Genomic DNA, 27,269 nt, shown 5'->3' with positions numbered 1-27,269 from the left:
GATTAACACAGTAAAACAAGTGAGATTTACCGATGCAGATGGTGGTGTCCTGCATCAAGTTTGTGATGATCTTATACTGAAACAACCAGTAATTAAATAGCCACCATATGAATCTAGCAGTAGACTGTATTCATATCACTTCATCCAAACTTTGGCAGATGTCTAGTACTGCTGCCTTGAGATTCTCCTCGATTTTTGTGACTCGAGGGCCCCAAAGTGGCTTGCAAGATATTCCTGGTCTGTAAACTTTTCTTGTAAGCTCTACTACGTATATTTCGAGTACAAAAGGATCCAACATTTGCTGTTCGTATGACATGACATCTGTAAAATAACCATACCATGGCATTCATGCAATTAACAGTCCTAGCAATAAGCATATGGTTCCTGTGAGGCTGTGATTAAAATTAATAAAGCTTAAGCCAAATCTTGACAATTGCCCCCATTTTCCACTCTTTTCGGGCCTCGATGGCTTGATCACAGTTATTACTGTTATTGTTTTTGTTGCTTAAAGATTAAGCAGAAGGCATGCTAGGCAAAACCAAAAGATGTCAAACGAGGCATATGCTTGCTAGGTCTGCTATTCCAAACATATTTGCTGGTCTTCCAATTGATTAACTTCTGAAGCCACTTAGAAAACTATTCCCCCCAAAAAGAGTTCCTTGTTTTCCTTGAAAGATCAAGTGTTTCATCTGAGATCAGCAATTTTGGTCCATCTCTATGGTGCTGTGTTTGAAGTTTCAGTGTCATGCTGTAAACTTTAATCTGAATCAGAGAATCCAGTAATATGCATTGCTGCTTGCCTCACTTCGGAAACCAAGGGTTTAGAGAACAGCATGCTTTCAAGCTTTCACCTTTTGCTCAAGAAAAAAGGAAAAAGAAGAGAGAGAATTCATGCAAGCTAAGATACAAATTTATTATGTAGCCTCAAATGGCAATACTCTCTCCTGCATCTGGCTATTAAAAGAGCCCTGACAATACCTGTTCCAACATATTGACCTACACAGTTGTTTCTATAAAAATTATTTATTTATTTACTTATTTATTTGGTGGTGGTTGTTATTAGCATTCAGGGACAGAAAACAGGCACCCATAAAAATATCAAGCACGGGTTCTACACCAACAACCTAATGTATTCTCTTTTCCATTCTCAGATTACCAACTCAGGAGACTGAATACCTCCTCCTCCTTGCTTCCTTTCTCGCTTCCACTGGAGCCTCCATCTCATTGTCCTCCATGCCTGTTATTCTTGTCAGCTTGCTCAGTTTTTTCCACCTACTAGTCCAGCTTGACGACTGGTGCTTTATAGTTTTCGATGACAACGATGTCATCTTCTCGAACATACTCTGCAGGCTATCCATATCCCTTTGGAGCTCTGTGTACTTGGCCTTCATGTCCTCCAGCTCAAATTCAAGTGTGCTAATGTCTTTCGTTGCTGCTGCCCACCCCTCCTGGAAGCACTGGGGAGTCCCTTCCAGTAGCTGCTTTCGAGTGGGAATCATGGGCTTGTAATGCATGGGCTCTCTTCCTCCTTCGAGTGAAAAGTTGGTGATGGCATTGCTTATCTTGACCTGTTCAGAGAAGAGAATTTGGACTACGAAACGAAGGGGGAGGCGGTCATTCTGGGCAGCGTGCATGCGGGCATCAACTGAGAGCTTCCGGCAGTCCATCAGTCGGCAGAGCCGCTTGCGTTCATGCTCGGAGAGTCTTGGATGTGCCTGGTGGAAATTGGGAAGATATAAAGGTATGGAAGGAGATACATGGAAAACAGGTATGGGAAGTTTTGTCTGGGGTCAATGAGCGATACTTAACTAGTTTTTTTAGATGCTTGTGATAGATTTTATGATATATATCTTGTTTTCAGCCACTAGTTTCTTTTCAGGAAACTTCTTTCGATTGCAATGGCTCGATGATGCCTCAAAAGTGGATTGCTTTTCTCCAAAATTTGGTTAAAATAATCAAATTTAGCCTCAATTTCATGCACAAGATGTTCAGTAAATTTGGGTTTTATGATAGCTTTACATTGTTGAAATGCAACTAAATCATTTTCTTTAAATAGTCCAGGCGAGCTACCAGGGTTATTATGATAGTCTTTGACCTCTAACCATAAGTTATAATCAGGATATTGGGATTAATGTATGATTCAAAGTAAGATTAGTTAGCTTAAAATATATCTAAACTCTTGAAAATTTCAGATTTTTCCTTGTTGATTGAAGCTGCAAAGTAGCATAAGGCCTCTAGTTTAGTTTTGGTAAATGCACAAAATTTTGTTGCGGATGCAATATTTTATCCTTTCAATGAAGCAAGATAGGTCTCCTTATTTTCTCCAAGATTTCAAAATATACTAAGTTTAAAGACGGTTGAATCTGAATCTGGAGAGGAAAGGACACAAGACCTTTTGTGCTTACCTTAAGATAAGAATCAATTGCTCGATATAATCCATCGTGACTGCTTCTTGCTGGTTCTGGCAATGCTTCTGCTAGGTCTTGAAATTTTGTGGGTGGTAGATTTTGGTCCCTCGACACCTCGCTGAGATATCCATCCAAGAGCCAAGCTACTCTCGCCTCAGCACTGGGTCCACTTTGTCTATGTTTATCAGATAATGACTCCCTTTCTGGGCTTGAAGGTTCCGTCTGCTCCTGAACCATGAAATGTTCCACCAGTCTTTGAACTAATTCAACATCATAAAATGTCTCACACTTACCGTAAGAAGGGATCAGAAGATCTGCCAGACTGGCCTGCTCCAATTGCATTCCAATGCGCTTCTCCAGATCCATGATCAATGCATGCGCCACCCTTAGCATGTTGGCCAATCTTAGGAGTTGGAGGAGGAAGCTACATGGGACGCAGTCCTTGATATGTGGAATTATGGTGATCAGGCTCTCGACAACCGTACGCCGCTTTCGGACCTGTGTGCCTGATAACTCCTCCTTGCTAGAATTACTTACTACAATCATGTTCCTTCCCCCTTGGTTCCAAGTGTTGTCATAACTATGTGTGGCTTCACTCACTAGACCAGGGAGCCATTTTAAGGCATAGTGTATAATTGTTGCGCCGATCAGTTCAAACCTCATCCCTTTCACTTTGATGGCAGTAACAACTCTTACAAAGTGATCAATTCTGAGTGTCGATACATCTTCGAACCACCAATCTGGTGGTACTTGCTGGTGTTTGCTTGAGCTTCCTTCTTTAGACTTACTGTTCCATTTCGGGCTACCGGTCTTTGGGGACATTCCGGTGTATGCCAACTTGGTTCCCTTTGCAGTTGAACAGGCCTTCCAGGCAATCGACTCGCTGCAGCGCCGCACAATCTGGAGGTTCTCAGCCCATGGGGACAGGTCCTCACAGCTCTTCAGGACTACAATTGAGTCCCTCCAGGAGGACAAGACCACATAGCTGAGGAAAGCTTCCGTTTTGAATATTAGATTTCCCTCTTCCAAGTCCTCTGTCATCTCCAAGTACTCAGCTGCGCAGCGTAGGCCGGCGATGTTCAAAGCAGTCAGGTCAACTGCTATGCCATAGCAGAACCTGGCTGCCAATTCAAATGCCTCCGGGCCACCAGGGAGATCATCCAAATTTATGAAGTTTGGTTCCAAGTCTTGGGGTGATTCGTTAACAATTCGGTTCATCTTTCCACTTCTTGAGCTCAGAGGACACTTGAAGAGGGAACAAGAGATTTTGAGTATAATTACAAATTAGAAAAGTTCAAAACAGCACAAAGAGGCACAATGAGAACTTTAGGTAGTGCAACATAATAACATACCTTGTGTAAATGGAAACTATGACTTCCCACTTTGACAAGCAGATCACTTGGGACATTGTTGGGGACATACCTATTGACAATGCACAACTCAAATAATTGGTTCTAGTTTCGAAGTGTTGTAACAATATAACTAATAGGATCTTCCAAAGAGACTATTATGCTTGTGGAATACAGCAAGGAAGAAATACCAAGAGTTGTCTCTGCATATAAATCCATTATCATTGAGGCCATCATGCTCATCCAGATTGAAGGAGTAATTGTAGTACTCTCTCCTGCCACTTTGGGAGTTGCTCTTGGTCTCCCACATGTTAAACGGATGAAAGAGTAGAAGCTGTGTCAAGGAAATATCAATATGGTTGGAATTAAAATAAATATTGGAATTATGAACAAGATCAAAGAGATTAAGAACAGAGAGGCGAATGTGTTCCGCGTCTCAAGAACTAGATAAAAAGGCAAAGGATTAATGTACTAAAATCTAGAAAATAGACTGCCTCCATTGTTATAGAACTAAGGAGGAGGCCTAATAATTGGCATATTTGCAAAAAGATCATATGGTTAATATTTTTGAAGGGAAGGAACAATATCTAAGTGAAAATTGGAATACCGTCAGCCCCCAAATCCTGAAAAGGTTTCAGTTTCTTTTCCCAGAAGGATAAAAAATCAATGAACTTGAAGTGGAGATTAAAGATCAGACTTAGCAACAAATTTCTTGGCTGAAACCAACTTTTCAAAAAAAGATAAGCTGAATCTTTAGTAAATCACTAGAAATTTAGTCATGGAAGCCAAACTCCAGAAGTTAGGTGAGTACAAGAAGAAAGACGAATAAAATGTAAGTATGGCTCTCTGAGGCGAGATGGTGGGGAGAGTGATCAAAGAAAACAAGTCACATGTGGTGTTCGGAGACCTCTGAACTCTGTCGCAATTGATATCTTTCAGAATTCTACATGCTGCATCATGGGCTCCTTATTGTTCCTCTCCTACTCACGGAATGTATATTTAACCATTTTAGCTTTTACTGAGGGATCTGTTTGGTGTCCATGATAAGAAAGCCATAGCTTTCTGGAGCCTTTTTTTTTTTTTTTTTTTTAAGTTTGTTTTCAGGAAGGCCATTTTCTATTGCTTCCAAAATCTACCCCACGAGTACGACTCATCTGTTCTCCATTGTTCCCCAAAATAAATGGATGATGGCTCCCTCTAGACCTCTACTCCCTCTCTCTTCTGAATTTATGTTTTATCATCTCTTTTTTTTCTTTTTCTTTTTCGGCTGTCATTCTCTTTTTGTCTTCTTTTCATCAGCTGAAAGCTGCAGTTTTCTGCAGAAGATTTTTGTTGTTTTCTGCAAAATGGATCTACCCCTGCCAGTAGCACTTATTTGTTCTCCAAACTTGACCATAATAAATGGGTTGCTGGATGAGATTACAACAGTATCACAGTCTTGTGAACATGAATTTGATTCCAACGCAAGCTGCTGTCTAACTCAAGAGATGAAGGCATGCTCCATTGTTTGTTTCAACTGGATGTTGATCATATCATGTCGTTGAGGGCCCATAATACTGCCCGTTTACTCCTGTCACGGTGCTTGTTTATGAGTTGGTTTATATTTACCGAATCTATATTGTTTTATGTGCATAAAACCACCTTGTGCATGAAGTGAAACCTCATTATATTCTCATGAGTTTTGCTTGGAGATTTATGCATGTCATTGGCTATGAGACCTTGCAGACATCTCAGGCTATAAAACCACTCGATTCTATGAGTGGCATTCCTTGGTTTCTTCAGATCCTGGTTTGGGAAATAGATTTTATTGCAATCTTAAGCAGTTCAGCCAAGATGATAATATTATGAATAAATTATAAGGAAACAGCACCTTCAGTTAATCAAGCACAATGCAACAACTGCAACAGGAGAATTGGAAACAAGAATCAGATCTGAAGATGCCACAACAAAGGCCTTTCATTTACACATGGTGTCAGGTATTCAAGCAAGTGTAGAATGAACGGTATAATAGAATTTGCAAAGCCCAATCTAAGCTTTTAGGTTTCAGATATCGTATGATTCACAAATTATGTGCTTGTAGGATGTTCTTTCTCGAGAAGTCCATAGTGAACAATCAAATCATTTCCTCTGTTCTCGAATTTTGTACATTCTAGCTAATTCCCGACCCAATCACCAAGGTTTTCAAGTACTTATCATGAATTCATATGTCTTGTCATTAAAAAGAAATCTTTGATAGATTTTGTCCCAAAGGGAAGGTGACATGTTTCTATCGGGAAACCATGTTCCAGCCCCACCGTTATAGGGGTTGGATTCTGTAACGGAATATATGCACCTTTAGATTTTGGAGTCGACAACACCTAATCACTTGAATGCTTGGGAATTTAAGATGGTAGTTATGGATGTCGACTTGGTTGTCAATGTGTCGGATTCGTGGCATATGTTACTTCCATTCGATCGGTATGCGACAACGTTCATCCAATTCAGATGGAACAGAATGACACACGTGTAACAAAGACTTGTGGCATAATTTGACCGCACAGTTCATGGTGGGCCTCATCATTCAAATAAGCGAAAGGACCAAATATTAATTAGGGAACGGTGCGGTTAATATTACATGTTGTTGTGTTTTATTTACAGGTCAGGCTTCCCCAACTTATATTCAAATGAATAAGTGAGAGAACATTTGTTTTGCTTCCACTAGTGCTTTGACTCCCCATCAAATTGTGTGATCTACCAGGATCACTATTGGAGACAATTCTGCGAGGTCAGGGTTTTCTTTTTTTTTGGTTAAAACTTGAAGGATAATGACACCCCTTTTTGTAATCTTTGTACATAAAGAAACTAATGGTAGATTTCATAAGTCAAATAAAAAAAATCTATTCTATATTTATATTTTCTCAAGGATTTTATATGAAAATTCTATATTGAAATGAGGTCTACCAGGTCATGTCATTACTAATTTATGTTAATTGGGGAAATCTTAACCATTTGTTTTGCAAATAATTATCCTAAACAAAGTATCTATCTAGATTATCAATTAATTTTTTTGATAAAGGAGTTGGTGGCATTGTCGATCACCTTCATTAGGAAATATTCCTCACTGTTTGTGCCCATCGGCTAAGCTTCTGATAGAAGATAGGCTTATTCACTCACAAATGGCCCATAAACCCAACATTCTAGCCTCAGCCCATCATAAGAATATGATAGATGATAAATAATTAAATGAAAATATGATAATCTACTCTACTCCATCAGACATCCAGGGGATATTTGGTTGGGAAGAATGAAAGTTTGGAATCAGAATCGGAATTGGTGATTCTTATTCCAACCATTTGGTTGGAAGGAGTTTCATTCCGATTTTGATTCCGATTTTGGGATGGAATGAGAATGGCTCAATTTATATAGAACTCAATTCCTATTTTTCTCCGTGGATTGAATTTTTTATTTCGATTTCGATTTTAATTTCGATTGCGAACCAAATATTTCGGAAGATTTGATCATTTCGATTTCAATTATAAGCCATTCTAATTTTCATTCCCATTTTGATTTCGATTGTGAACCAAACACCCTCCCAATCTTATCTTAGGATGGATTTTATCCAACTTGGAGCAGGCCCAGAATAGTTTCAAGTAATAGTAAAATTCTTCCCAAACTCTTATAAATATATAATTCTTTTTAAATTTTTTTCTCAAAATAAAAAATTTGATTTATTTAAATATATATAGAGAGATATTATTTAATCATAAATATGAGATGGATATGGATAATAGTCCCGGCGGATGTCATACCTAATTAAATGGTTAAGTATAAGGGCGGGTTCATATCAAAAAATACATCAGGACGGGGAAGCCAACCCAAAATAAACGGCAGATATAAAACATTTAAAAATCCACCAAGAGTGCGCGATGTTGACATTCGCGAATCTGATGCTCCATTATTTTCACTGGTTCAGACAACATTGGAGAAAGAGTACCGGAGTGCCAAAAAGCACCGCAACCTCTCTTCCCGAAGCTTCAACGACGTAGATGCCGCTCCTCCCAAGCCTAGTAAAATAATTGACCTCAATCATGCCCCGCCTCTCGCTTTGCGCGCGAATCTAGAATGCCGACCTCGTCCATCGCTTCGAAACTGCATGGGAACTGGGAACGGCATCGAGAAATCGTCCGTGCCGTGAATTAAATTGAAAAAAATAAATTATTTTTAAAACTATCAAAATAAATCGATCCATCCTGATCTATTCTGATCCATCTCTAAATGAGATGGAGCGAACTGTTCCATTTAATCGATGGATTAAAAAAATTTCAATCCAATCCAATTCATCATGGATTACGAATTAAATGATTCAATCCATCAAAATTTTTTATTTCAAAAAAAAATTATTAATCTTTCGTTCTCTTCTACGCATTTTCTCTATATTTTTTGAAGGGTTGATAATTTTTTACTAAATAAAATAAATAAATAATTAAATAAAAATTTATATTTTAATTAGATTTGATAATATTTTTTTTATAAAATAAAATAGATGAACCTCGGTCCGTTTCGATCGATCAATTTAAATGAAATAAATTATTTGATCTATTTTTAAATAAATTATTAAAATATAAATTTAATCTATTTTATTTATACGATGGGATGGATCGAACATGAATTTAATCTAAATTAACTGCTCTAACCATCTACTTCAAAATGCGCTCTCAATTCTTTATTAAAACAGGTCTCTCTCTCCAGAAATGGATTGGCTCGAGGCAAGTACGAAAGAAAAGCAATGCACTTGCACCCTTTCACTGTATAAATTAAGCACATAGGGAAATGTTTGACGACTCCAAATTGCGATAGCAGGTCCTTGATAAAAGTGGCGTTGGACATGGGCAAGGTCTCAAGAACATTCTACCCTTTTCCAAGCATGCTTAGAGTAACGGCCACCATAATGTTGTAACAGGAGTCTTCACCCTTTCATGCTCGACGAAAAGCATAATGGCCGCGATAATAAATTATTTAGTACTACAGTGGACGGTAATATAGATTGTTTGATATTTGCATAATTTTTTTAATAAAATAATATTTCTCCGATAAATTCTTCATTTTTAATTTTTTTCTGAAAAAAAAAAGTATACTACCCAAAAGAATTACCAAGCAAACAGCTATACTGAAAACATTATTTTTAATTTATTTTATCGTTATCCATTTTTTTTATAAATAATATTATTAAAAAATAATATCTTTAATTTTACATCGATTGTGAATGAGGGATTTTATCTTATATAAGATGGGACATTCCTTTCTTTAATGGCATGTCTTTTATATAAGACAAAATTATGCAGTACTTGATATGGACAAAAGTGATCATGCCGTTCCTGCTCAGCAAGCTCTGAATCCGGTCCTAATTCTTATAAAAAAAAAAAAAAAAAAATCCGGTCCGAATACCAACATATCGAAGCGCAACCAACAAATGGCGGGGCCCACATTAATACATGCCAGGTGCCACTTGCCGTTGGAAAGAGTTCCTTCTATCGGCCTTCTATCCGATCCGCTTGGCTGGGCTCCATCGTACCTACCGGAAGGGTGAACCCGGAGGCGGTGATGACAGACTTGAAACGGAGACGAGCCAGGGTGGCGTTGGCTCACGGGCATCGGGCCCTGCCCCCTTTTCAGCTTCTCTTCTCTTATCTTCTCTTCTTCTCATTGCGCCCAAACCGACCTAAAACTAAAAGATTTATTTATAGAAAGAAAGCGAGAGAAGAAGCCCCCCTCTCTCTTTTTTTTTGGAAGAGAGAGGGAGGAAGGACTAGGGTTAGTGATCCTTCTCCTTTCCCCTCACGGTCCTCGCTTCGCCGCGCCGATGGAGTTTTGGCGCTTCCCCGACGACAACGTCGCGAACCTTGTGGAGAGTCGTCGGATCGACTCCCGCCCGGTATTCCCCTCCCTTCTCCCAACCTCCCCTCATTCCACTCTGCAGCATCCAAGAATTCTTCTGTTCTTTTTGTTTCTTGAGGGCTTTTCATTCTTGTTCGTGTTCTTGTTTTGTGTTTTCTTTTCTTCTTTCTTGGATTTTGTTGTTATTTGATGGTGCCAGCTGATGGCTCCCTTGCTTCTTGAATTTGTTGAATTCCAGTTCTTTTTGGTAATGCGCGACCTTTAGTTCTAGATTGCTTGGTTTTCTGATGTCTGATGAGCGGAGTGATGAGAAAATTTGGTCTTTTTCGATGGTTCTTTGAATGTCAGACATGCGTCTGAGTCAGGAGAATGTACGAAGCTTGTATTTTTCAGTTCTTGGCATGTGATTACTCTTTCTAGGTTCGGTGTTTAGAGGTTTACAAATGTTTGTCCCCATTGAAGATTTAAAATCTGACTGGTTGTACGGTTGAGACTGAGATATCATACAGTCGGAGGGGTTCTTTATGGTGTTTTAAAGCCGACGCTTTTGTGGATGTTCTTGTACATAGAGTCTTTGATCTCTATTTAGATTATTGTATGGTTGAGAATATTCGCATGGGAATACGATGACTTTAGAGTGGAAGGGGTTGTGCTGTTGTGGGTTTGGAAGTGTTTCACGGAAGGAAGGAGAAGTTCTCAAGTAGAAGCGACATACAGTTACCTAGGGGCCTGTTTAGTACTGCTTTCATTTTCTGTTTTTGTTTGCAAAAGCCCAAGAAGAAAAACAAACTGGACTGGACCCATGTATGGTGAACCATTTTGGGTTTTCAAATTGCTTTTGAAAAACATACAGAGGTGTTGGAAGCTAGGATATATTGCTTTTGAAAACCAGCAAGATTGTAGAAGGAATGGTGGAAGTTTGGTGCAAAATGCTGTCTTCGTGTCATTCTCCACATGGACTTTCACTATTTTGTCGAGAAACAACAACAAGAAAAGAAACGGTGCCAAATAGGACCTAATAGATTTGTTTTTCATTTGGTATGTGATAGGCTATCAAGCCTGGCCTTACTTATATAGATCGTTTTTCTAATGTTATTGTAATTTGAATTGGCTGGTATAATGTTTATTCACCAAACATGTAGATGCATATAATAAATGCAATTATCAATTATGGATTTATTGTCATGTTGGATATATATGGTTGTTGTGTTGACTATGATGCGGTGCATTGATGTGACTTTTAATTATCAAACCAAAGAAACTATGTGCTCCTGTACATATGATATTTTTATGCTAAATAAATCTGTTTCTCACATGTGACATTTCTATGACCAAATAGCATCTTAGGAGCTGACAATTGTTTATAGATGGTGAGCCTCAATAACAGAAGGCATGCCAAACTTATGCAATCAGGTTGGTTAACTGTTTCCTGTCTATTGGTTGTCAAATTAATGTCTAACCATTCTTTGACCTTAAAGTCATTACAGAAGGGCTGCCCACTTTTATCTGTTCGCCTTTCCAAGATATCTTGTACAACAACCCTTTTAGTTTGGCTAGTGGGGACACCTTAATTCTGCTGAAATTTTCTTAACCCCTTTTTTGTAAGTTATAATCTTCAACGAGCGTTGAATTCATAAATGAACTTAAGGGGCACTTTTAAGGGAACACATATGGAATATAATGGAGAATATTTTGTCAATAGGTTATCCCTTTTGGGTTGTGATGAAAGATTATTTTGTTTATGGGCCTTTGTTCTTAAATTAAAACTAGTGAGGGTAGCTTTTTACAAAATAAAATTACATATAGGAGTATGTTGTTCCTTTTTAGAGATGAATTGTTTCATTTAAATTACAATGGGAAATCCTTTTGTTTATAGGACTTGTTGTTATCCCTCAAAGGCAAATTATGAGTTTAAACCAAACAATTCAAGGCCATTGTATCAATCATATAAACCCAATTCAAAGAGTAATTGGTCAATAATATTTCATGTTTTTTTATGCCTGCATTTTAAGGACAAGAGTGATGAAACTTGAAATTTACCTTAGTTCATCTCACCAAGGCATTTACATTATTAAGAATTCTCATTATGTGTCTGTAATATTGCATGTAAATTCAATCAAATCAAACAAGCAAGATTTAAACCTCACTTCTTAGTCATTTTATCTACAAAGCCTTAAAATCATTCCCTCGAAACTTCTTTTCCAGTCTCCAAGACTCAATATTTTGAGACCTTATATTGTTCATATTTGTCTCTAATTCTTCTTTTAGATGAAATTATTTCTGCTACTTGACAGCTCTTCAAGAAACTTATGGCCCTTACATGGTATTTTGTATCGGTCCGAACCGGTCGGTACACCCCGTACCAAAATCGTACCGGTGGGGAGCCAGCTCGAATCAGGCCAGATTTTCGGAATATGGGCGGAACCGAACTGAACTGGTTGGTTCGGTATGTTATTAGCCCGAACCATCCGATATCGGGTGGTTTGGTCCGATTCGGTACGGTTCGGTCCGATTTGGTATGGTTCGGAGCCGGTTCGGTCCGATTTTTTTTAATACCGGTGGGTGGAATTTTTTTTTGATTTTTTAATTATCGGTATGGTACAGTACAGTCTGGTATGGTACGGTACGGTACCGGTTGGCAACTGGCACGGATTCTGGTATCGAGTTCGTGAGCCTTGGGCCCTTCCATTCTTCATCTCCGAACAATCATGATGTAATTGGTTTGATGTTAATCCATTGGCATTTTTGTGAAGAAGGAATTATGCTTCTCTCCTTCTTTAACTTGATGGATGAAAATCTCGTCTCTCAAGTCTTATTACCTTTTAACAATCCAACTTGCTCGATATCATGTCATCAGAAGTTCCACTTTTGGCAAAAATTTTTTATCAAACAGGTTTAATTTTTAATAGTTTCACTAATGGAAAATGATTTATGAAGGCTGCATAAGGCATATGGTAAAACAAGTATTCTTAAGACCATGTATTGAGGTATCATGTAATAGTGGCATGCTCACTTGGCACTGGCACAGTTTGTACCACGCTGTGTTGGTTCTTGACACGCCGCCATGCATTGGCATGGTTGTTGTACCAGTGACACGTGTTGATAAGGCATTGCCATGTTTATAGCAGTTTAATTCATGCTTTTGCTTAGTCAATAAATTCTAAAATCTATCATGAACCTGCATATTAAGAAGCAAAGTTCTCAAGAATCTCTTCATCAACATTGCATTGCATTCTCCAAAATGCATTGAGATGTAGCAGTTGACAGGACATCTAGGGCAAAACAATGTTTAATGTGGGCTGCAAGTAGTACCAAATCGAGGCAAAATTTGACTACTAGATTTGATCCCAAAATAATAGGGATGAGGGGGGATGGTAAAGATTACATTTAGACATTGATATTTAGACAATTTGTATGTTGATATTGTGGACATGTATGTTGGAGCTCTAATGAACATACATACATACATTTATTTAACTAGTACATTGATATTTAGACAATCTGTATGTAGATATTGTGGACATGTATGTTGGAGCTTTAATGAACATTCGTAATTATGGCCTGACAAGTTTATTTCCAACCATAGTGGTCTCACACCAAGGATCAACACTAAACCTTATCTTGTTGCGCTTATCATAGAGAAACTAGATATTTATGTGTAGAAGGATGTATCATAGTGTGTGCTAGTTGCAGTTGACACAATGTTGATTGATGAGAGGATAACAAGGTTACATGCTAAATCGGTTTTACGGAGGAATATCTTAGTGGCTGAGGACTTGGAAATCAGCCCAACAAAAACACAATATGTAGAATGCAGTTTTTGCAGAAAGGGAAATGAAAATGACGTCTCAAGATTGGTTTACCGGAGATACCATAGAGTGCTTGATTTCATTATTGAGGACAATTATGCTGAGGAATGGAGAGAAAAATGTAGACATTTTGTTAGGATTTGACGCCTCGAGATTCAGTCCATATTGAGCCCACAGTGAGGTTCGCGGCGAAAAACGGAGTCCAACGAGACCAAGATCACCTGAATCGGAGCTCGGATGGAGGAGATACGAGCTTTTGAAGTCGGCACGAGAATCGAGGCGGCGGAGGACCGCTGGCGACCGGCGGCGGGCGGCAGCGGCGCGGCCGCAGGCGGCGACGCGCGGGACGCGCGTCCCAGGCCCAGGCCCGCGCGGGACGCGCGACCCAGCGGCCTGCTGGCCCCTTGCCCCGGTCCACCGTGGACCGGGTGGTCCACGGCGCGGTCTGTGGACCGCGTGGGCGTTTCCCACGCGTTTCTCGCGGTCCACGGCACTATTCCGTGGACCGGAGCGCGATCGGAGGGCCCAGGTGATTCCCGGTCTTGATCCGACGGTCCAGGGAGTTTTTGGCTTTGTTTAGGATTCCTAATCCTTCTCTAATCGTGTTTTAACCTATGTTTAAGCCTTTAAAAGGCCCTGAGAACGAACAGAAGAGAGGTGGTTGTTTTCTCGCCGCCGTACGAACCGAGAGGAGAGAGAGAGGCGTGAGGCGCTGTGAGAGAAGGAGCAGGAGGCTCCTGGACAGCGGTCGCCAGGCTCTTCAGGGGTTCAGGGGGTCTCCAAGAGAGAGAGAGCTTTTGTGAGGGGAACTTCATGTGAGAGAGAATTGGGTGTACAAGGGTTGAGGGTGAGGTCTCCTCTTGTAAAATTTTCTTTTCATAGTGAAGTTTGCATGCCCCGTGGAGGCGAGCCCTTTTATGGCTGATCCACGTATTTTGATTGTTTTTCCTTTTGTTTTGTTTCTTCTTTCTTCCTGCTGCATCGCGTGGTACTGAAAGGATCTTGGGAGGTGGTCTCCTGGCCAGACATCCACCCAACACATTTTGAATAGAATCGTCAATAAATGGATGGAGTATGGTGGTGCTTTTGGGTGTTTTAAGTGATTGAGGCAAACCTCAACACTTATTGAATAAATTTTATAGAATGATAATAAGGTCTAAGGTGTTGTATGACTTCAGTTGTTGGGAAATGAATAATGTTGGACAGAGCAACGTGAATGTAGCATAATTGTGAATATTGAGATGAATGTGTGGTCAAACCAGAAAGGACGGAGTGAGGAATGAGTATATTATAGAAGTTGAGGGAGCTGCCCTAATTAAGGGCAAAGTGATGCAAAACTGAATGTCTGAGTAGTCTCATGTAAAGAAAGTTACTTAGATCTTTTGTTGAAAGATTGAGACCTTGAATTGAAGTTGTAAAAATGGAGTTATTTGTGGTAACCATAAGGTTAACCCTTCATTGATTGCCAAATGAAGTGATGCAACCCCTTGGAGCTCGGGCAGTAAATAATATAGATATGAGCAAAAACAAATTTCAGATCTGATCACATCTGAGTGTTCTTCCTTTTCCACAGCTAAAACTATGGGAAAGTAGAAGGAAAGAAAAGAAGAAGAACAAGGGTTTAAATAGAGGAGGAGAAGAATATAAAGAAGACATATAATGGTAGAGTAAAATCTCTACAAAGGAGTGACTTCATTCAGTAATATCCACAAGTCATACGTAACTCATCACTCCAACGTGCATTCATAGATACTCAAACAACCCTAGAAACAATGTTTCCTAATTGGAGAAGGACTCCTGACTTACCTACAATGGAACCAAGACTGCAACTTTTTTGACTCGAAATAGAACTCATATTCAACCAAAAACTACATTATATCGAATTTATTCACTTTCCTAAACGGAAGAAGGTAGTAAATTCATCACTTCACGGAGTCTCACATAAAAAAACTATCAAAAACTTTCCAAAATACAATCCCAAAGATTTAAACTTTCCTAAGCTAACCTAGACATAAAGTAGGACTTTATATCATAATTCTACACATGATAGGACTCGAAAACCTCCTAGAAAAAATCTCTGAAAATTAGTAAGAAATTTTCAATAAAATAAAAATACTTAACCAGTGAACGTACTCCTTGAGACTTGATAAAATTTGAAAATTAACTTAATTTAATTTAGACCGGAACTACACCATGAAGATTCATAAAATTGATCCCAAATAGTTGGGGCCTTGTGCGTTGGGATGCCCTTTTTACATATACATATATAATTATATGCTTACATAACACGTCTGGAAGCATATAGGTACATAACATGTGCTGATGCACATGGGTGTGGGCACGTAGAGACACCAAAACACTCACACACCCACATTCACACCCACACCCATGCTTATACATGCATGCATGCATGCATATATATATATATATATATATATATATATATATATATATATATACACATATATGTACATGTACATATAGGTACATCTATCTACATATGTACATATGTACATGTACATATATAGATAGATGTACGTATATGTACATGTACACGTGTATATATATATATATATACACACACATATATATATATATATATACACATATATATATAGATGTACATGTATGTATCTATATATATATGTACATATATAGATAGATGTACATATATGTACATGTACATACATATATATCTTTATATATATATGTACATGTATACAGATGTATCTACATATATGTACATACATATGTATGTACATATATGTATGTACATATATGTATGTATATATATATATCTATATACATACAGATATATATGTATATACATATATGTATATACATACAGAGATATATATATAGACAAATATATACACATATATATACACGTGTGTGTATATATATATATACACATATACATCAGTATATATATATATACAGATATATACACGTATATAGACAGCTGTATACACGTATATAGACATGTGTATATATACATACAGATATATATGTATATACATATATATATACAGATATATACACGTATATAGACAGCTGTATACACGTATATAGACACATGTATATATACATACAGATATATATGTATATATATATGTGTGTGTGTTTGTGTGTGTGTACACATAGATATATCTGTATACACATATATCTGTGTGTGTGTGTGTTTGTGTGTGCGTGTGTGTGTACACACAGATATATATGTATGTATGTATATCTATATATACATATATATCTGTACACACGCGCGCGCGCGCACACACACACAGATATATATATATATATATATATATATATATATATATATATAATAGACAGATATATATATGTCTGTATAGACAGATATATACATACACATATATATCTGTATATGTAGACACACACACGTATATAGACACGTGTATACACACAGATATATCTACATATACATGTATATCTATGTATACGTATGTATACATATGTGTGTGTATACAGATATATCTACGTATACATGTATATACATGTATATCTTTGTATACGTATGTATATATATGTGTATACACGTATCTATACATATGTGTACACACACGTATCTATACGTGTACACACATGTATAGAGACGTGTACACATGTATACACATGGGTACACATGTATAGACCTGTGTCTAGACATGTGTATACCTGTGTCTGGACATGTGGATACATGTGATGCGGGACAATCCTAAAGAAGAGAGAAAAAGAAAATCAATTCTAATGATCAAGCCCTCTTCTGTTCATCAACAACAAATCACGTCCAGTCAGGGGCTCATTATTCTCAAGACAGACAGTATAGTTGCCTATACTCTGCTCAGGAGGCGTGATTGATTGATATGAGACTAAAGCGAGATCAATCTAAATGATACAGATGAATGCCATTCGAGAGAACAGTAAACAACTAGCAATAGAGAATTTCATAAACAGATAGCAGAAATTAAACATGCTCATGAGTAAATGCAAAAAAAAAAATGAATGAATGAGAGAAAATAAAACATTAAATCCATAAGAAAAATCCAAGAAGATGATAAGAATGCGGATCATGGTAGTTAAGAAACTATTCTGATTAGGATCCTTAATCTTTTAACCAAACAGATCCATCGATAAAGAACTAGGTCTTTACCAACATCGGATTAAAAAAAAAATCAAAGATCAACTGATAAGGAACGAAGGTCCTTGACAGCATATGATCTATAGAATAAAAAATCACTCCTCTCAGCACGATAGATGAAAATTCTGAAAGAGACAGATCTTCTCTTGGTGGGATAGGCTTGCGTGGGTAGATGGTGGAGTCGAATCAGAGTCGCAGGAACACTGGATCTTAAGTAGAAGGAGTATGATAGAAAGTGGGCTTCACACCCTCCCCTTGTGGGGCGATTTTGGGTCTCACACTCTCTCCCTCTCGGAGCGATTGACACAAGTATTTGTGAAGTTTGTAAAATTATTCATTGTCCTCTTCATGGAAGATACAAGGATTTATATAGGACTCTAAGGGTCCTGTTTCTTTAGGAATCTCTTATCTTTTACAAAGAAGAAATCAATCCTCCACAAAAAAGTAAAGCATTATATGTGATAAAATAATCTGCCATGGAAAAAAAATCAACCTTCAACAAAATAAGTAAGTAGCCAAGAACTTTTAAGGAATTCTAGGGAAGAAATGAAACTTCATGTGAGTGCTTGATGCTTGAACAACTTGGCATGAGCACGGCACATGCTGGCATGCATATTTCTTCTCTTGGCATGTGGAGAGTTGTGGCTCCAAAGGTGACGTGGACAAATCCAAGTATGGCCCTATGGACCTAAAGCTAAATGCATTAAAAATTTATTGACTGAAAATAAATAACTGAAGTAGAATCAATTTAATGAGGCTTCTTCGATCCAAATCGAATTTAAATCATGTTGCCGATTTTTGATGGCTCTGGTGTCCGCACCAATTCTTCCAAGGTGGGAGAAACTCGACCCTGTCGAGTGTGGGTCGATTCCGCTCTGGTGACGCTCAAGTAGATCGGGATCAATGCATTGCAGCTCTTCTCGAGTGATCCAGGTATCTTCAGACTCCGATCGACCTCACCATTTGATCAGATACCGCTGATAGCCTCAACTCCGGGTGGAGAGGATCTGCTCATCCAAAATTCTCTCAATCTGATCGTGTTTTGCTGACATTTTGGCTGGTGGACACTCAGGGATAGGTTCGCTCTCAAAGGTTGGTTCAGGCTCAAATGGCTCACTAGGTATCCGAGTTGGTTCTTTATAGGTGGCAAGATCTGTAATGTTAAAAGTAGAGCTAATTTCAAAATCAGAAGGTGGTCCACAACATACGCATTTGATCCGATTTTCTTTATGATCTTAAACGGACCTGCTCCTCGGGCATGTAACTTCTTCACGATTTCGGGTGGAACCGTTCAGGCCTCAATCGAACCATCACATAGTCTCCTTTTGCAAACTCTTGGACACGTCGATGAAAATTTGCATTCTGTTTATAAACTTTATTGTTCATACCAAGGTTTGCTGAATCGGTACCGCCGGCCGTTTCGACCGATCGACGGTATGATTTGGTATGGTTTCATACTGTACCGAACCGACTATCCGAATCGGAAGAAGAAAGTGAGAAATTGAGAGAAATAGAGAGAGAGAAAGAGGAAGACAAAAAAAAGAGAGAGGGAAAGGAGCCAACGAGGCCGTCGGACGGCCTCCGACTGGCCGCCGTGGCCGTCGGAGGGCGCTGTCCACACGCGCGGTGCCGCAGGCATGAAATAGGGGCATCGCGATGCTCCTGTTTCGCAAATTTTTTTAAAAACGTGGTTTTAAGTGAAGTCGGCAAACGATTTGCCGGCTTCATGATTTTTATTTTTTTTAAAAATAATTCTTAAGTCGGCAACCCAGTTGCCGACTTCATAAGTTTAAAACAAAAAAAAAGTAAAATCGAAACAGACGACGTCTGTTTCGAAAAAGAAGAAGCTCCGTGGCTCCGCCTGCTCGACCGCCCTCAAGCCGTTGGCGTCGGTTCGCCGGCCATCGGGAGCCTCGCAACGGAGCTCTGCGGCTCCGCCTGCTCGACCGCCCTCAGGCCGTCGGCGTTGGTTCGCCGGCCATCGGGAGCCTCGCAACGGAGGCACCGTCTGTCCAGTAGGTTTTCCACCCCCCTCCGAGCGCGCTCTCTCTCTTTTTTGCTCTTTTGAAAGCCCTATCGGGCGATACGGGGCTCGAAAGCCCTCCGACGGCCGCAGCCGGCCACCGTCGGCCTCCGGCGGCTCCCACCTCCCTCTCTTCCCTCCCCTCTCTCTCTCTTTCTCACTTTCCGTTCTTTATTCGTCGATACCGTCGGTGTACCGATTTTACCGGCCGAATGTGCCGGTTCTTCGTCGGTCCGGTACGAGATGGGGTGTACCAGCTGGTTCGGCACGGTATGGCAAACCTTGGCTCATACTAATTTTTTTACTGATCTCTTTATGCAGACTCTTGATATGCTGTGCAAATGACTCTGCAGATTCGAAAATTCTAGCATGCATGGGTAGTGGGATGAGGTCTATTGGTTTTCTAGGTTGATATCCATGAACTACTTCAAAAGAACTCATGCCAATGGACCTATTAACAGAGCTATTATATGCAAATTCGGCTCGGGACAGCAAAAGATCTCAGTTACCCATATGTTCCCTAATCAAGCAACGCAAAAGATTTTCAAGACTCCTATTAACCACTTCGGTCTGACCGTCAGTTTGCGGATGATAGGCAGAAGAAAACTTTAGTTTTGTGCCTAAAAAGGTGCCATAGGGTTTTTCAAAAGTAGCTCATAAATCTAACATCCATATCAGAAACAATGGTTTTAGACAATCCATGTAGTCTAACAATCTTATCAAAGTATATCCTTACAACTTTCGACGCATCAGATATTTGGCAACAGAGCAAGAAATGGGCCATTTTTGAAAATTTATCTACAACCACTAGAATAGAATCATACTTCCTATCTGTTCTAGGTAATCTCAAAACAAAATCCATACCAACATCTTGCCAAGGACAGTCTGGTATAAGTAAGGGTGTATATAGGCCGATGTTTTGTTTTCTTTGCTTGGCCACGGCACATGTTCTACATTGGGCAACAATTCGGGCGACATCTCTTTTCAAACTTGGCCAAAAGAACTGGGCTTCTACCAATTCTATAGTTTTATTCCTACCAAAGTGTCCAGCTAATCCTCCAGTATGTAATTCTCAAATTAAAAAATCTTTTAAAGATGTACGGGGGATACACAGCCTAGTTTCTCTAAATAGGTAACCATCCTGAAGGGTATATTCACTACATTCTCTAGATGGCCCCTTTCGTAAAGCGGTAAGTATGTCACCAAAATCTGGACACTCATAATTTTCTTTAACCTTATCAAAACCAACAACTTTTATACTAACGGTGGACAGCAAAGTATGACGATGACTCAAGGCATCAGCAGCACGATTCTCTACACTTGCACGGTGTTTCAAAACAAAAGTATAGGCTTGTAAAAACTCGACCCACCTACCGTGTCTATGATTCAATTTTTTTTAAAAATTCAGGAATCTAAGGGCCTCATGGTCAGAGTACAAAACAAATTCTTGCGGTAGTAGGTAATGCCTCCAATATCTTAAAGCTTGGATTACCGCATAAAACTCCTTATCGTAGATAGAATACTTGAGTTTAGAATCGTTAAGTTTCTCGTTAAAATATGCTATTGGATGACCTTCTTGACTAAGGACACCATCAATCCCAACTCCTACGCATCGCACGCTACTTCAAAAATCTTAGAAAAATCAGGAAGACGTAAGATTGGGGCATGGATCATCTTGTCCTTAATATCTAGAAAGGCTCTATTGGCTGTCCTAGTCCATTCAAATTTTTTCTTTCTAATGCAGTCAGTGATGGGAGTGACTATGGTGCTAAACCCTTTTATGAACCTGTGATAAAAGATTGCTAATCTATGAAAACTCCGCACGTCATGCACACTCTTGGGCACCGGCCACTCAACTATTGCTCTAATCTTTTCAGGATCAGCAGATACAACATTGGAGGTAACAACAAAACCTAAAAAGATGATATGGTCTGTCATAAAAGTGCATTTCTTAGGATTAGCATACAAGTTTTCTGTTTTAAGAACTTGACACACTTTTTGGAGATGATCTAGATGGTCTTTCCTAGTTCGACTATAAATCAAAATGTCATCAAAATATACGACTATAAATACTCCTATATAAATGGTCGTAGTACTTGGGTCATCAACCTCATGAAGGTACTAGGGGCATTAGATAATCCAAATGGCATCACCATCCACCCATATAAATCATTTTTTGTCTTGAAAGCAGTTTTTCACTCATCCCCCGGTCTAATCCTTACTTGATGGTAACCACTCTTAAGATCAATCTTAGAAAAGATAGTGGATCCGGCCATCATATCTAACATGTCATCTAACCTAGGGATGGGGAAGCAGTACTTAATGGTGATCTTGTTAATAGCACGGCTATCTATGCACATCCTCTATGTACCATCATTTTTTGGAGTCAGTAGTGCAGGAACCGCGCAAGGACTTAAACTCTCCCTCACAAATCTTTTTTTTATCAGCTCTCCAACTTGTCTTTGTAGCTCAGCATGCTCATTAGGGTTCAACTTATAGTGGGGCAAGTTGGATAGGGTAGATCCAGGAACTAAATCAATGGCATGTTGAATGTTTTTCATAGGCGGTAAGTAATCTGGAAGATCCTCAGGAAAGACATCATGAAACTCACTAAGAAGACTAGCTACTTCCTTAGGATAATCCACCTTAAAATCCTCACGAATTTCTCTAGCAGCAAGCATCCAAACTGGTGATCCTTCACTCATGGTCGTCTCTAATTCTTTAGTACCTATCAAATGGAGGCTTTTCTTCTTGAGGTTTTCTTTTGGTCCATCGCCATCTTTCTATTAGTAGCCTTAGGTAGGGAAGGATTAATCGTGATCTTCTTACCCTGATGAGTAAAGCTATAGGAGTTGGTTCGGCTATAAATCGTAACATCATTGTCGAATAGCCAAGGCCGACCTAATATGATACTTCCGACTTCCATGGATAAGACATCGCATCACACATGATCCTGGTAGGAATGAAGCTGGATGGGCACACGGCATCTAAATTTGATGGGAATAGAGGAGGAATCAATCCAAGACACACGGTATGGACTGGGATGATCCACAGGAGTTAATCCTAATCGCTTAATCGTGTCGGTGGGGATGGCATTGATACAGCTACCGTTATCAATGATTATCTTACAAATTTTATCGTCAAATTTTATGAAGATATGAAAAATAGAGGTCCTACGCCCGTCTTCACTTTCCTTAGTTTGTGCTAGGACATACCTAATGACTCCAAGCCTAAGGTTTGACTCGGTTGCGGCATAATCTAGGATGTCCTCAGTACTCTCAAATTGCTCGGTTAAATCTGGATCAGCTTCATAAACTCTCTCCTCAATATTTTTTAGAGTTTCTCCTAATTTTTCTACGAATAATGATCGGTTGGGGCATTGTGCAGCAAAGTGATCGTAACCATGGCACTTGAAGCAATAGAATCGAGATCTACTTCCTTTTGATAACTCTCCTATAGCTTCTTTTCCTTTATCTTCTTTTCTCCTAATAGGATTTGTAAGTGGAGGTCCGTTACTAGGAGTTTGATTAATATTAGGTCTCGATCCAGAAGGGATTACTCGGCTGGGTTCAGGATAATGAGGAGTCGAATATCTAGAAAATCTCTCAAAGTCTAAGGCAAGTTGATAAGCTTGTTTCAACGTGGTTATCTCTCGCAGAAAGAGCTCACGCTGAATATCCTCTCATAATCCAGCTCTAAATCTAGATAAGGTAACAATCCTATCTTCGGCTACTCCATATCTCATGAGGTATTCATTAAATCTCGTGATATACTACTCGGTGACTGATCTATTCCCTTGAGTAAGCCTCTGCCATTGATCTGAAAGTCTTTGTTGGTAAGAGGTGGGGAGGTACTTCTCTCTGAGTTTTTCTTTCATCTCATCGCAGTTTTCTATCGGATCTTGTCTTCTCTGATTGAGAAGACGCTCAACACTTTCTCAATAAAGTCGGGCTTGCCTTACCAATTTCATCCTAGCAAATCTAACTCTCCTTGCTTCAGATATTTTGTACCATCCAAAATAGTGGTCCATACCTGATTCCTAATCTAGGTACTCTCTCAGATCTAGACAACCATCAAAACTTGGGGCTTCGACCTTCACATTCCTAAGAATATGCTCATCTTGATCGAACTGGTTATGGTGCGGACGTGCCTCTATAGGTCGATCAAGTTTTAGATTCCTACCTCTTTATCCTATAGGTAGTCAGAGAGACTCAGGTTCAGGTTGTTTCTGCCTAGCTTCTTCTAATACCACTATTCTCTCATCCATGGCTTTCATAAAATTTTTCATGTCATCAAACTTTTCAGTTAGAGCATTAATGATAGCTGCTATATTGGGATCCATATTGGTGTTGGATGGGAAAGTAGGATGTTGGTACCAGGTACCTGATCTAGTGGTCATGCAACTCTAGGATGCAGAAATAAGGTGTAATAAAAATTAAAATGCTTGAATACGAAATTTAGAGTGCGAAAATTTAACTAGCGAAAATTTAAATTACTGAATTTAAACTAAAGTCCTAATCAACCAGCTCTGATACTAAATTGATGCGGGACAACCCTAAAGAAGAGAGAAAAAAAAAATCAATCCTAATGATCAAGCTCTCTTCTGTTCATCAACAACAAATCACGTCCAGTCAGGGGCTCATTATTTCCAGGACAGATAGTATAGTTGCCTATACTCTGCTCAGGAGGCGTGATTGATTGATACGAGACTAAAGCGAGATCAATCTAAATGATACAGATGAATGCCATTTGAGAGATCAGTAAACAACTAGCAATAAAGAATTTCATAAACAGATAGCAGAAATTAAACATGCTCATGAGTAAATGCAAAAAAAGAAATATGAATCAAACAAGAAAAAATAAAACATTAAATCCATAAGAAAAATCCAAGAAGATGATAAGAATCCGAATCGTGGTAGTTAAGAAACTACTCTGATTAGGGCTCTTAATCTTTTAACCAAATAGATCCATCGATAAAGAACTAGGTCTTTACCAACATCGGATTAAAAAAAAATTCAAAGATCAACTGATAAGGAACGAAGATCCTTGACAGCATATGATCTGTAGAATAAAAAATCACTCCTCTCAGCACGATAGATGAAAATTTTGGAGGAGACAGATCTTCTCTTGGCGGGATAGGCTTGCGTGGGTAGATGGTGGAGTTGAATCAGAGTCGCAGGAACACTGGATCTTAAGTAGGAGTAGGATAGAAAGTGGACCTCACACCCTCCCCTTGTGGGACGATTTTGGGTGTCACACCCTTTCCCTCTCGGAGCGATTGACACAAGTATTTGTGAAGTTTGTAAAATTATTCATTGTTCTCTTCACGGAAGATACAAGGATTTATATAAGACTCTAAGAGTCTTATTTCTTTAAGAATCTCTTATCTTTTACAAGGAAGAAATCAGCCCTCCACAAAAAAGTAAAGCATTATATGTGATAAAATAATCTATCATGGGAAAGAAATCAGCCTTCAACAAAATAAATAAGTAGCCAAGAACTTTTAAGGAATTCTAGGAAAGAAATGGAACTCCATGTGGGTGCTTAATGCTTGACACAACTTGGCATGAGCACGGCACACGTTGGCATGCATATTTCTTCTCTTGGCATGTGGAGAGTGGTGGCTCCAAAGGTGACGTGGACAAATCCAAGTATGGCCCTATGGATCCAAAGCTAAATGCATTAAAAATTTATTGACTGAAAATAAATAACTGAAGTAGAATCAATCTAATGAGGCTTCTTCGATCCAAATCGAATTTAAATCATGTTGCCGATTTTTGATGGCTCTGGTGTCCGCACCAACATGTTTCTATACATGTATACACACATGTGTCTATACATGTCGATACATGTGTCTATACATGTATATATACATGTATATACATATATACATGTATATATGTATATGTGTATATATATATATATATGTATATACATGTATATATGTATATGTATATATATATATATATATATGTATATGCATGTATATACATATATCCATGTATATACATGTATATATGTATATGTAGATATACATGTATATGCATGTATATACATATACATACATACATACATACATATATATATATATATCTGTGTGTGTGCGCGCACACGCTCTTCCTAATTTCTTTTTTTCTTTTTCTGATTTATTATGGCTTTCTTCTCCTTGCATTGGATTTCATTTATGGGAATGTATGTGCATATTTATATATATTCATTTATGTGCATATGTATTATCACTATATGGATAAGTATCTCTCTTTCTCTGTGTGTGTGCATGTGTGTGTATGCTCTTCGTAATTTCTTTTTTTCTTTTTCTGATTTATTGTTGCTTTCTTCTCCTTGCATTGGATCATTTATCTGATAGAAATATTTTAGCTTTATGGCAGGGAATGTTTAATGCAAGTAGCTCTTTTCCACTATCATGCTGAACTTTCCAGTTAAAATTGCTATTTCTTTCAAGTAATGTAAAATTTGGATTCTTTATATGAATGTTCTTTGCATCCCACCTTGGCTAATTCTATGGGCTCTATAACAGTTGCTGATACATTTGTAAGCATACTAACTGCTTTAAGGATATCAACCTTCTTTCAGTGTTTGATGCTCACATTTGTAAATTGGTTTGATCTTGCTAGACTTCATTTGCTGCTTCAGGCTTACATAGTTTCTTGCTGTTACATAGGATGTAAACTGCAGATTGCAATTACACTCATCCTTGATACAAAGGCTTGCCTTGGAGGAAGTTATGGAGGTATGTGTTGTTATAGAAGTTCTATTCTGCACTTGATGTTTTTGGCAAGCAATTAATACTTTTTAAGATCATGTAAACATTGAGAAGGGAATGTAAAATAGCAAATAAGTAGTGTGGCCAAGTTCATTTCCTTGTAATTTCGTGTGCCTGGTGTGCTTGATGTCTTGTTCTTGTATTTTTCGTTATCGATTGTTTAGTTAGGTAAGATCTTGTGTGCTTGATGTCTTGCTCCTGTATTTTTAGTTACCAATTGTTTAGTTAGGTAACATATCTTATAAAATTGTTATCAAGGTTTATTGTACCGCCCAGTTTGGAGTATATCGAGCTATATCCTGGCAGATTGGCACGGTTTTGCCACACATTTTGAGACATTGGAGAGGGAGGGGAGAGGAAGGAGAGAGGGGAAAAGAGAGAGAGAGGGGGGAGAGAGGGTGAGAGAGTGAGAAGGAGAGGGCTTTCGAGCTCCCTTTCCTTCGGTGAGGTGTAATAGGGCCGGAGCCCTTATTTTGAAATGTAACTGGGTGGAGCCCTTGTTTCAAAATGAAACAAGGGCTCTATCCCCTTTATTTTTTTTTGGATTTTTTTTTAAGTGAAGTTGCTAGTTGCTGCCTACTTAAAAAATTTCAAAAACAAAGGTGAAGTCTATAGTTGCTACCGACTTCACTTAATTTTTTTGAAAAAAAATGTATTACGGGGATGGAGTCCTTGTTTCCAAATTAAATAGGGGTTGTGCCTCGCTCTCCCCCCTCTCCTCTCTCCCTCCCCCTCTCTCTCTTTTCCTCTCTCTCATTCTCCCTCTCCCACGTTGGTCTTATTGCTACATGCCAGAATGGCATGGCATGGTACTGTACCATACCATACCATCGACCTACTGGCGCGGGTGCCGATTCCAGAATTGTGGACCTTGATTGTGATGA

At 38.8% G+C, this 27,269-nt stretch overlaps 2 protein-coding genes across 11 annotated transcripts in view; one reads left to right on the top strand and one right to left on the bottom strand.

Moving 5' to 3' along the window:
- Positions 1-888: 888 nt before the first annotated feature.
- LOC105041413 (root phototropism protein 3) lies at positions 889-4,780 on the bottom strand. 4 transcript variants are annotated; one of them, XM_010918383.4, is made up of 5 exons: positions 4,665-4,780; positions 3,949-4,091; positions 3,761-3,830; positions 2,406-3,653; positions 889-1,715 (listed from the first exon to the last, which is right to left on the bottom strand). In XM_010918383.4, the coding sequence occupies exons 2-5, from the start codon at positions 4,065-4,067 to the stop codon at positions 1,161-1,163; spliced, it is 1,992 nt and encodes a 663-aa protein (XP_010916685.1). In that variant the 5' UTR covers positions 4,068-4,091; positions 4,665-4,780; the 3' UTR covers positions 889-1,160. The 4 variants fall into 4 exon arrangements, with proteins under 4 accessions (XP_010916685.1, XP_019704631.1, XP_010916684.1 ...); XM_019849072.3 differs by having other exon boundaries at positions 4,365-4,767; XM_010918382.4 differs by having other exon boundaries at positions 4,648-4,749.
- Positions 4,781-9,338: 4,558 nt separating this feature from the next.
- The window catches only part of LOC105041414 (protein ALTERED SEED GERMINATION 2), a 56,509-nt gene continuing 38,578 nt past the window's right edge, over positions 9,339-27,269 (top strand). For 2 of the 7 annotated variants that reach the window (XR_012139810.1, XR_012139811.1), the window contains exons 1-2: positions 9,339-9,668; positions 26,284-26,352. Coding sequence is in view for 3 of the 7 variants with exons in the window: in XM_010918387.3 (XP_010916689.1) it covers positions 9,597-9,668; positions 26,284-26,352 (141 nt within the window). In the remaining 4 variants the exon portion in view is untranslated. Of the gene's footprint in view, positions 9,669-11,008; positions 11,045-26,283; positions 26,353-27,269 lie in introns of those variants that run through there. The other 5 variants (XR_012139808.1, XR_012139809.1, XM_010918387.3 and 2 more) reach the window with 4 other exon arrangements.

The sequence above is a fragment of the Elaeis guineensis genome, chromosome 3 (assembly GCF_000442705.2).
Source record: "Elaeis guineensis isolate ETL-2024a chromosome 3, EG11, whole genome shotgun sequence".
NCBI lineage: Eukaryota > Viridiplantae > Streptophyta > Magnoliopsida > Arecales > Arecaceae > Elaeis > Elaeis guineensis.
The sequence above is the reverse complement of the archived record's forward strand: the minus strand, read 5'-3'. Positions and strand labels throughout refer to the sequence as shown.